Genomic DNA, 12,446 nt, shown 5'->3' with positions numbered 1-12,446 from the left:
TTGTTTCCGTTAAAGTCAATAGCAAGCGATAACCCCGCCATGTTGACAGGCACATTTAGCACACCGCTGAAACCCGTTCGTCCAGCTTATATAGTTGGACTTTACTGTTGCGTCACGGTAACGTTCCAGATTTCGGAATGTCTGTGGCTTTATCTAATATTTAACCAGACTCCACAACATGAACGTAGCTTTTGCTTTAAGAGGAGTAAATACCCTTCTGTTTAGCTCGCTAATGGTGATGAGCACGTGCGAAATATACACCTATATCTTGCAATCTACTCACCTTTCCTTTATAACCACCCCTGCCTGCCAATTATTTATTGGCAACATGTACTCGGCGCTTTGATTGATTCAGGAGTATCAGAGCTTTGAGAAACTTAAGTTGCAGCGGAAATTTTGGTGATTTATAAGAAAAATTCAGTTTGCCCGCTATGTCGCCAAGTGCATCTGTAGCTTTCGGGTTTGTACGCGTTCAGAACGACTCTGAATCAAGCGGACCATGCGTAAATTGCAGTACTAGTTTGCAATTCGGCCCTAGAAAACAGCAAGCCAAGCCGAGATGTATGCTTTCTTTTCCAAACGCCTTGATTTGTCTCGCAACTTTATTTTCAGATCGACTGGTGCAATATGCAGTCTTTCCTTAAATTTGTCTTCTATTCTTGTTTTAGCATAATGTTTTGGCTGATTTCGTATTTATTTTGATGAATGTAACAGTGCAAGATCTGTCACGGATAAAACCGCAAATGATGCAAAAGGTGCTTTCGTCAATCAAGCTTTCAGATAACAAACAAGGCGATTTGGCTCATGTCAATCATCGGGCCAAGGGACTTAGTGGACGCTCTGAGGGATCCAGTCACGCAGAATTGATGGGATTATTTCCCGTATGCACCGGTTTCAGTTCAAACAGTAGAGTTGCAGAAAGAAACATTATTATGCCCTTTGCAATCATCCAAACTGATCTTGTAAGGTCCTTGGTTAATAACTCGGTTGGGTGCTGGGCGGAACGGGCACGGGCACGGGCGCGCCAGCGAGTTAGCGGGCGCGCGGGCGAGTTGGCTTGCACGACGGGCGAGTGGGCGTGCACGGCGGGCGCGCAGGCGAGTCGGGCCACACGACGCGCAAGTGCGTGGGCGCGCGAGTTAGGCCGCACGCGGGCATGGCGCGGGCGCGGACGATCTGGCCTGTACGACGGAGCGACAGACCGGTTATGCGACGAACATTTGGTGAACGACTAAGTGTGGGGCGATGGTTATACCCATGTATGGAGCGTTGCGATGGGGGTTGGCCGACCTACAGTGGAAGGGTGAGGCCGACTTTACAAGCGTTCGAACGGGTGTGTATGGCGTTGTGTGAGCAATTCGCTGGGCAGCCCACCCACACTCAACCATGTGTATATATGTTTGCGGTTGAGCATTCAAACAGGGTTCGACTCGCTCATTCGATCATACGCACTTCACTCTTGGTAAAGGAGTGTCTTGTGCGCAAATTTGAGGAGAGGTAAGCGCATAGCTCATGCGCTCTCCTTGGTAAAGCGCACTTGGTGAAAACGCTCACGGTGAAGGGTGAAGATGTTGGGCAAGGTCTGCCCGGGGTGATCGTGCGGAGGTGTTGGTAGTGCCTAGACTTGGCGAGGGTGTCTTGGTGGCTCGGGTGAGCACCCGCCCATCATGCAAGGGTTGCACAAAGGTTGTAAAACGTTGTTTTGCCTCTATTGTAAAATTGTCTAAGTATAGACTTGGATTTTGCCAGGGATACTTGTGAAGCTTGTATTATTGAAGAAACATTGATTAATATATATTTTTGGGCAGACTCATTGTTCAAGGAGTTGCCCTTCCCTTTATACTGTGCAATTGTTGTTCTCTTTTATAATTGTTGATGATAATGAATGAGTATGGGTGTTCATTAGTATAAAGGTTATGCATAATAATACTTGGTTGCGAAACACAAACTAAGTAAGAGAAAGTGAATTAGGCGTAGTCCATGAACATTAGTATAGGTGAAAAGAAAGTGTTCGGTGGTGCCACACCTCGCCAATAGCGGTTGGAAGACTACCGAAGGCTTGGGGGCGTGACAGGTGGTATCAGAGCTAGTGCCAAAACGTTGGTGCTGGTGTTGAAGTGTTGAAGTTGATACACACCTGCACTTGGTGACAGGTGGTATCAGAGCAGCTGATTCAGGCATTGAAAGTTGAAGCTGTTACACAACTTCAACTAGTCTGAAGACTTGGAGGGGTCTTGCAGGAAGCTGGTGAGCAGGGTTTCTCATGACAGGTACTTGCAGGTGAAGGAAGCTGTTTCACATACAAATGGAACAAGAGCTGGTTCATGATTGCAGGGACTTGGTGAATGTGGAGATGGCTGAAAAGGCAAAGATGGTGGATGAACCTACGATAGATGAGTCTAGCCATAATGCAGTTGAAGCCTTCCGGTACAAAGTGTTGGAACAGATGAGTCGATGGAGTTCTGACTGGGTTTCGATGAACGCTGAGAACATGAGGATTCGGGAGAGCTGTTCGGAACTAAGAAGGGAACTTGAAGAACTTAAGAGACAATGTGGAAGTACGACAGATGTTGAACTTAAGGAACTTGATGAGGAGATCCGACAAAGTGGCCTTGGTCTTCAAGAGCTCTTTGATGAAAGAGCCCGGTTAAGGAAGGAAAGTGCCAAGGTGGAAGCCGAAATCAAGCAAGTTGAGGAAGAAATAAAGAAGAAGCTTCTTGGTAAGAAGGTTGTTGTGATTTAGCAGGAAGAGCTCGACTACATTGACAGGCTGGGAACTCACTACCGAGACAATCTAGAGGACATTCGGAAGTTTAGTTCTATGAACTTGGTCAGTGGACACTTGGTTGGTGCACTTGAGCAGGATGCGATGGAGGACAAACTTGAAGGAAGTCAAGCTGGACCAGGATCGAGTTGCTTAGAAGAGCCAAGCAAGGAGGTGAAGTACCTTAGGAGGAAAGTCAACTTGGAACATGAGCCAATTGACACTTCTGAGGCCGAATTCTTGAAGAAGGTTGTTGATATAAGGCGCAAGACAAAGCCAACAGAGGGAGGTGATTCCTTGATGCTAAGTTTTGTGCAGCTAACCATGAAAGGCAAGAGATTTGCAGCTTTGGTGGATACAGGGGCTACTCATAGCTTCTTAAGCAGGAAGGCAGCGAAGTCTTTTGGGAAGAAAGCAAAGATTGAGAGGGAATGAAGTGCTTTCAAAGCAGTCAACTCTACCATAAGAGATGTTGATGGTGTGTTAAAGAACACTCAGGTGAAAGTGGGATCGTGGTTTGGAAAGTTGGACTTGAGGGTTGTGGACATGGATGATCATTCTATGGTGTTGGGGCTGGACTTTATGGAGCTTGCACAAGCCATACCAATGGTGAACCGAGACATTCTCTTGATTACAACTAAAGGGAGAACCATGATGGTACCAATGAATAGAAGGAGTTGCTTGGGGTATAGACCAAGGATGACTTCTATGGTTTTGTATCCCAAAGATCCAAATGTGAAGCATGAGGATGTGGAGCAAAGAGGACTTGGGAGTGTGACTCAAACAACGAAGGAAAGGAAGTTGGTTGACTTCGTTGCAAGAGCTGGAAAGAAGGATGAAGGAAGTGAGAAGGCAATCTCACGAACATGGAGACACTTGGTAGGAGCATCTTCTACTGATGATCTTCACAAAGGAGTTGCAAATGAAGGCTCAGAGGCAGTGGTTGATGAGGATTATGGAGGCAGAGATCTTGCTGGTATAGTGGACTTTTGCAGGTATGCTATGGGCATATATGACTTTCAGTGGACAAATGACAAGCTAAGTGAGCTTGGATGTACATGTGAGGAGATTGAGGCTGTGCATAAATACTTGAGGACACAACATCAATCTGACACATGGGTGGATGAGAGTCAGGGAGGAAACTTCCTGGCCCTCCTTTCTCTATAGACAACCTTGGAGAAAGGTTGGTGTGGAGGCCTTGGTAGGAAGGAACTACACCAACTTTGCAAGGGGCCTTGGAAGGAGGCTTCTTTATGACAGATTGCAGACTTGGATGCAGATGGTCAGATGTTAGGATGGAGTCTACATGGGTTGGATATCATGGACAACTAGAGTCATGGACATCAGGTTGGAGACATGGAACATGGTAGTGTTATGCAGGGACATGATGTAGGAGCACTTGTGAGTGCCAAAGCAAGGGATGTTGTGCAGAGGCTGTTATGGAGATGTATGGGCTAGTGGAGAGGTTGTACACTCTTATGCAACAAGACCATGGCTTGGACATGTTGCAGATGGGATGGAGTTTCCATGGACCTGAGCATGGAGATTGAGATAGATTCTTGACGAGTCCGAGATGTAGCAGAAGTCAGGGAAAGACTTATGGTGGCATAAGGATGTGCATTCTTGTGATTTGGGCGTATGGTTGGACTGATCACCTGACTAGTTCGAGTCATGAGGGGTACCAATGTACAGAGAGATGTGACTATCAGTTTTACACTTGGCAGGGGCATACAGAGAGATGTTGTTGTTGGGTCGACATGTTGGCACACATGTGCTAGCATCTGATGAGAGACTACATGGAGGGATGACACATGATGAGGTCGACACAGGATGTTGCAGTGGAGATTGTGGCAAAAGGGTCGATGATCATGGATCGAGATGATATCTGATACATAGCATACCGTTGAGGTGTATACCTTGGTATGGAGAGCTTGGTGGCAGTTGGTCACTAAGGTGAGACATGATGGAGATGGAGTTCTACATATGTTGCAGGGATGTTTGCCGTATGTGGAGGAGTTGACATCATGGATAGTGATGATCTTGGTGGATGGCTACCGAGATGGTATGTTGTCGAGGACGACAATGATTTTAGGTGGAGGAGGATGTAAGGTCCTTGGTTAGTAACTCGGTTGGGCGCCGGGCGGACTGGGCACGGGCACGGGTGCGCGGGCGAGTTAGCGGGCGCGCGGGCGAGTTGGCGTGCACGGCGGGCGCGCGGGCGAGTCGGGCCACACGACGGGCGAGCGCGTGGGCGCGCAGGCGAAGGCGCGGGCGGGCGCGCGAGTTAGGCTGCACACGGGCAGGGCGCGGGCGCGGACGAGCTGGCCTGCACGACGGAGCGACCGACCGGTTATGCGACGATATGCGACGAACATTTGGTGAACGACTAAGTGTGGGGCGATGGTTATACCCATGTATGGAGCGTTGCGATGGGGGTTGGCCGACCTACGGTGGAAGGGTGAGGCCGACTTTACAAGCGTTCGAACGGGTGTGTATGGCGTTGTGTGGGCAGTCGGCTGGGCAGCCCACCCACACTCAACCATGTGTATATATGTTTGCGGTTTGAGCGTTCAAACATCATTCAACTCGCTCATTCGATCATACGCACTTCGCTCTTGGTAAAGGAGTGTCTTGTGCGCAGATTTGAGGAGAGGCAAGCGCATAGCTCATGCGCTCTCCTTGGTAAAGCGCACTTGGTGAAAACGCTCACGGTGAAGGGTGAAGACATTGGGCAAGGTGTGCCCAGGGTGATTGTGCGGAGGTGTTGGTAGTGCCTAGACTTGGCGAGGGTGTCTTGGTGGCTCGGATGAGCACCCGCCCATCGTGCAAGGGTGCACAAAGGTTGTAAAACGCTGTTTTTCCTCTATTGTAAAATTGGCTAAGTATAGACTTGGATTTTGCCAAGGATACTTGTGAAGCTTCTATTATTGAAGAAAGACTGATTAATATATATTGTTGGGCAGACTCATTGTTCAGGAAGTTTCCCCTCCCTTTATACTGTGCAATTGTTGTTCTCTTTTATAATTGCTGATGATAATGAATAAGTATGGGTGTTCATTAGTATAAAGATTATGCATAATAATACTTGGTTGCAAAACACAAACTAAGTAAGAGAAAGTGAATTAGGCATAGTCCATGAACATTAGTATTGGTGAAAATAAAGTGTTCGGTGGTGCCGCACCTCGCCAAGAGCGGTTGGAAGACTACCGTAGGCCTGGGGGCGTGACAGATCCGGTTTCGAGGTATTTTCATCTCCAGAAATTTATAATTTGATATATTTACTAATTCTTGATAGCTGAGCGAGCTTAAATGTAGGATAAGGTTAACTTTGTGTTTTGCGCACTATTTGACGCAGATCAGTGCCAGCAAAAACCCCTGCGCAGCAGTCCACAGGTCAATTTGTCATTTTTTATAGCGGAATGGTGAATTTTTACAATGTGACGGCTGAGAAGGTATTATATTGATCTCAGCAACAAATTTTATACTTTCACAACAAATTTCGTATATATTTTTGACGAAACGTTTGCATCTTTAGTCCTCTTCGTGTTCTTTAATTTATTCGCAGGCTTATCTCGTCATTTTCGTGACAGGCAGAAGCCATTATTAGGTTTGCCGGCTTTATAAGTTCGAGGAAGACAAGAAGACCTCAGATTAATATCAGCAAAATCCAACAGATATTGAAACCGCTGCATCATAAGCCTGCATCGAACGCTGAAAATGAAGATCAGCCTGAAAGACTTCCCGTAGGTAAGACGTGGATCGTAAAATATTTTATATTGACAAATGCGGTTCATAACTTCATACTATTCTACAGAATGTAAAAAGTATAAAAAGGTTTTCAAGATTGAAAATTGTGTTTTTACATCGTTTTTAACTTTTTTCGCGCGCAGGCCTGGAAATTGTCCCGAAATTATATGTGCAACACTTCCTCCAAAAGCAAAAGGAGAGGTAAATAAACTCTATACCATTTTTAAAGGTTATGTATATTCAGAAGATTGAATAGCAAATCCAGCGTTTAAATCAATTACGATAATTAAATTTATTGTAAATTTAGATGACTGAGCAGGCAAATCATGAGTATTAAAAGGATTAAAAAAAATTGGTACAAAATTAACAAAGGGTCTCCTTACACCACGATGAAGCCGGCGACATTCCCTTGGAAAGCTAAGAAAGATTCAGACAACCACATGATCCTCTCGTTGGCTTGCTCATCACAATGATTTTCAGATGTCGGTGGATGGTATGGACCATTAATGGCATCACGCGGCATTTTCTAATCTTTTAACCAAATCGTTTTCATCCACATTAAATTGAGCAAACGAACGTGTTTTCTCTCGAGTACCACCGTGAGCAGAAGCAAGCCCCGCCTCCATTCTCACATTGTTCGGGTTGTTAGCCTGAAGCTGTTGAGCAATTTCTTTATTCTTTCATTTATTGTAAAGAGATTATTCATAATTTTATCAAAAATAAATAAAATAAAGTGTATCTCATGAGAGATCTTATATGTGACGTGAAGAGTAGAAAGTTGGTAATGTACTTCATGTATGCTGGCAATATGTTTACAAGTCCAGGAGTATTTAGTTATTTTCTAACTACATAAATTTCATGGGAATCTTGGTAACGAAATTTGTTAGGTAATATAGATTGATTTGGTGATTTTTAATAAGGTAAAGTTGTCATCTAGTACAACTGCACTCACATTTTTATTTGGTTTATATTATGCAACATTAACATATAAGCTCACCTACTTTTTCAATTCGTTTATAATTATGTAATCCAAGTATTTCCTTAAGTATTTATTTTTCAATAAAATAGAGTTATCGTGGACAAAGCTCCTTGCTACGTTATGAGCTTCCTATATAAGTAAAATAATATCAAATTCCATATCATAAGTTGCAACATAGTAACATTTTTTTTTAAATGGGAGGGGCTAGTTCGCAGGAGAACATTTTTTTTAAAATGGGAGGGGTTAATTCCCAAGAGAAGCGGAATGGGCCCTCTTTTAATTACATTATATTGTCAAACCAAGCTAACTAACTGTCATATCATACATACATACGCTGAAACAGCCGTCATATCGAGTATCGCCGGAATAAGTGCCTTGGGATCAAATACACCGCAGCATCGCGCAACTCCACAGGATTCAAACGCGGGCGCGAAGCGTGCAAACCAACTGCCCCTAGCGCTACAACATGCACTCATGTGCAAGTTGCAACATAGTAACATTGTTATGCATAGAAATACATTTCACGTACCTGACTCTTATAAATTATAAATTCCATGGGAATCTAACAAAATTTGTTATGTAATATAGATTGATGTGGTGATTTTTTTAATAAGGTAAAGTTGTCATCAACTACAACTCTACCCGCATTTTAATTTTGTTTATCAAGCCACATTAATTTTTAAGTTCACTTCCCTTTTCAATTATGTAAAATTTAAGAAATCTAAGTATATATTTTATATTTTGGTTTATAATTATGTACCATTAACGTATAAGTCTGATTATCTTTTCAATTCTTTTATATTTATGCAATATTAACGAAATCCAAGTATACATTTTTAAATAAAATAAAGTTATTATAAACAAATCTATCGATCTATTTTTTTAAACATATAACATAGTTAAAATTATTTTTACTACGATTTATTATTAGGGAAACTAGACCAGTAACCGAAATGTAGACTACAAATCCAAGAGACTACAAATCTAAGAAATTACGTACATCTTGTAATAGATAAGTGTATGACCAAAGTCATTAGAACATAAAGGATAACAAAAAAATAATTGAGTAACTAGGTTGTTGTAAACCTGTTGAAAGTATATAAGTGCTAAAAGAGACTTGATTAAAAAATGATGGAACTATTGTAAGACACAGAGAAACCAATGCTAATCATATTGTAGTAGATACACCAATGGGTGTTGTAAGGTCTTTAGGCGGGGCAACCCGATGGGGGGGGTTAGAAGTATCTGAAGGAGCCTAGGTGGAGAGGTCTGAAAGAACCATGGAGTTGCATGGGGAAATTGATGGGGAGGAGGAGATGGTTGACTTGGGTCTAGAAAGTTGAGGCTTGTTTTGTGAGCATGCTAAGTTGGGTAAATTCTTAGCAGGTTTATTATTAGAGAGAAAAACATGAAGGAGGATGACAGAGCTATTGGAAGCTAGAAGAATGGCTTTGTTGTGAAGGAAATTCTCCAGACACAAATGTTTGGGTAGCTTGTCAATAGAAGTGTTCGATAAAATTTTCTTGATGGTGGAGATGACTAACATAGAGTCTCCTTCCACCATGAGCCTATTGAAACCCTGCTGGTTGGCGATTTACAATCCCATTTCCTATGCATAGAATTCAACTACATTATTGGTGGCATGGCCTAAAATGCCAACAACCACAAATAATAGATTTTCATTGTCATCCCTAAGGATGCCTCCATAACTTGTCTGTCATGGGTTGACTTTGGATGCACTGTCGAATTTGTATTTGATAAAGCCAAGAAGAAAGGGGGACCAAGTAAGGGGGGAAGGGGAGGATGAGGAGAGAGAGAGGCTGGGTGGGTGGATGTTGGTTGAAAAATTAAAAGGTAGAATAGAATGGTGCTTTAGATGGAGAGATCTACTAGTTGTTGGCAATTTGCAAGGAGAGGAGTGTGGTCTCTATTACACTAAATGATACATTATACCAAACAGAATTAGAAGATGATGGACTTTACTTAAAAATTTGGCTATTTCATTCTTTCCAAATCAACCAAAATATGAATCCAGGGAAGAGAGACCATGCTTTATTAAGGATTTCGCTTTTGAAAGGGAAGGGCTTCCAAGCTGAGATTGTTTCCAAGAGTGAGTTGTGTCTATCTTCCTACTTCCTTAAGTAGGAATATAATTTTGTCCAAACTTGATCCACAAATGAACAATCAATGAACAAATGCTCAACACTTTTGGGACTAGCTCTACGCATATAGAAAATAGAGGATCCTTCGTAGTCCCTTCTGATGATTTTATCCTAAGCCGGGGCTCTCTTCCAAGCCAATAGCCATAGGAAGTGAGAAATCTTGGGCCACATGTTAGCATTGGGGGCGTAGATGGTATTAGTGGCCAAGGAGTACACTTCCATCATAGTGAATATTCCTATTGATTGATAACCCCAACATAGTGTGTCAATGCCATCTACGATTAGGATAAGGCATTGCTCAAGATGACGTTGTAGTGTTTGCCATAACCATAAGGGGATTCCAGAAGGCCAGTCATATATTGTTTTTCGAGCACACCATGAATATCTTATATGTTGAGGCCAACAATATTGATTTACTTGCATGTAACCATTGCTTACCAAGAATATTTTTAGATCATTGAGATGCTCTTGCTAGTCCAATTTAGGCATTTGTTTTCATGAGTCCTGCCACAAGTGCGTGCATATTTCCCAAAAGCTATGGGTCTGTATGAGAGATTTGTTATTTTAAGCAAGAGTCCATATAGAAGATCCTAACATTGAATGATCCAACTTTAGTTTTTGGATTAGAGAGTGGTGAGGTATGCATTTTTCATGCCATAAATTTTCTAGAGATATTGGCCCTTTTGAATCCAACACCACCACAATTTGGCACCCATAACATCCTTACTGAAAGTTTCGGAGTCTCAAACATAAGGCTTCCCCAAGATTTAGGAAGGAAGAGTTTGTCCCAAGCCATAAGGGCCCACTTGCGCTATCTACTCATACGTTGATCCCATCGCCCCCTCCAAAAGAAAGATTTGTAGATATTTTGAATGGTTCTAAGTGCTCCTTTTGGGGCCACCAAGATTGAGATTCTATAAATGGGTAAAGCTTGGAGAACAAGCTTGAGGAGCGTGAGGTTCCCAATGATGTTTAAATCTCAGAAGGTCCAATTATTGAGCTTATTGGATATTTTATCAAGAAGATATTACCAATGAATTGTTTTAAGTATTTGTTAGTGAGAGGGGCACTAAGGTAGATGATGGGAAGGGAAGATCATTGGAAGATGAGCATTCTATCCAAATGGGATTGGATTCCTAAATGGATATTGAAGAAGAAAATTTTCAATTTGGAGGGGTTAATGGAAGTTCTAGATGCCCATAAAATCTCATCCAAACTCTGCTTTAGAGATTTAGATTCTTTGAATGAAGGTTGACCCATTAACACTGTGTCTTAAATAAATTGTTGGTGAGTGGGGGATTCATGGAATTACTGAGGCGAATACAGGATAATAATCCTTTCCTTCTACTAGCTTGAAGCACTCTACCAAGACCTTCAACTGCAAGGACAAATAGGAAGGGAAATAGGGGGTATCCTTTCCTAATGCTCCTTGAAGAGTTGAAGGTTTTGGTGGGAGAACCATTGAGGAGAATTGAGGAGAATGGAGAAGAAAGGTGAGGAGAAGAGAAAACAGATCCAATCAGTTTAGTCTTGAGAGAAGCTGAAAGCTTTGAGGGTGTGATAAAGGTAAGACTAGCTTAGTTTATCAAATGCTTTGGAGAAGTCAAGATTAATAACCATGCTCACTTTCTTGAGTATTTTCAAGGAGTGGATGAGCTTATGCACAACAATGATGCCATCTAGGATTTGGCACCCTTCTACATAACCTTATTGCTCCTTGAAATGAGTGAGGGTAGAAGGGATTTTAGATGGTTGACTATTATTTTTGAAATAGTTTAATAAAGGACATTACAAAGGGATACATGCCATAAGCTACATAGTTATGTGACTTGCGGATAAGAGTGAGGAAGGTTGAATTGAGAGTAGGAAGGGCAAATCTCATCTTTTTGAATTCTTCGGCAGCTCTAAAATTTATGGGCCTAGGAATGGCCAACAGACTTGAAAGAAGTTTGTAGTAAAGCCATTAGGCTTGGGGGCTTTACTTTTAGGAATACTCATGACCACCTCTTCTAGATCTTTAAGGGTGATTTCTATCATGAGGGTGACATTATGATCATGGGAAACTAGACAATGGATGTGGGAACTATTTTTCTAATGGAAGTTAGCCTATTGGTCGAGGGTTCTTTCAAGAGATTATTGTAGAAATTCCTGAGCTCCCCTTCTAGGTCCTTGCGTATGTGAGTTTTTTTTCTAGAGTTTTCTAGAATGGAAAATATTTGGTCGTGGTGGTGATGCTAGAGCATAAATATGTGGAAGAATCTAGTAATTTTCTCTCCCTCTTTTAACAAATTGATTTATGATTTATGTTTCTAGATTTGTTCTTCATGTTTCCTTCTTTCTTATTATTGCACCAAGATAGATCCTTTCTGTTGAGCTAAGGCTTAACTAGGATAATTTGTTACCGTATATATCCCATTTGGACTTTTAATTAGTTTTTTTCTTGGAGAATATTCGTAGACTCTTCCTTGGGGCCATCTTTTGATTTGAGCCTTGAGGGATTTTAGTGTTTTCTAGAATATGGGCATTGGGGAATGGATTTGGAGTTCCATTTCCTTCCACCATTCCTTGGATTTATCCATAGAGGAAGGATCCTACAGCCATAAGCCTTCAAATCTAAATGGCCTGTTATTGGGGCCTATTTGATGTCAAGCTCAAGGAAAATGGGTCATTAAACTGACCCCATGCTTGGTAAAATAGAAGCTCCCAAGAAAATATCTTTAGCAAGAAAATATTTAGAGATTAAAAAAAGATTAGACAAACAAGAAATTTGATGTTTACCTCCTCTGTGGTTGTT

General features: G+C 42.1%; 1 protein-coding gene across 1 annotated transcript; it reads left to right on the top strand.

Moving 5' to 3' along the window:
* The first annotated feature begins 431 nt into the window (after positions 1–431).
* On the top strand, positions 432–6,984 carry LOC149203132 (uncharacterized). Its single transcript, XM_089400121.1, has 6 exons — positions 432–561; positions 715–967; positions 6,120–6,216; positions 6,355–6,511; positions 6,655–6,712; positions 6,852–6,984. The coding sequence occupies exons 1-6, from the start codon at positions 432–434 to the stop codon at positions 6,982–6,984; spliced, it is 828 nt and encodes a 275-aa protein (XP_089256247.1).
* Positions 6,985–12,446: the final 5,462 nt, after the last annotated feature.

This window comes from Pinus tabuliformis, chromosome 2_1 (assembly GCF_031772625.1).
Source record: "Pinus tabuliformis cultivar Carrire ecotype Pingquan chromosome 2_1, CPIR1, whole genome shotgun sequence".
In the NCBI taxonomy this organism is placed as follows: Eukaryota; Viridiplantae; Streptophyta; class Pinopsida; order Pinales; family Pinaceae; genus Pinus; species Pinus tabuliformis.
Note: the sequence above shows the minus strand (reverse complement) of the source record. Positions and strands in the feature narration are given on the sequence as shown.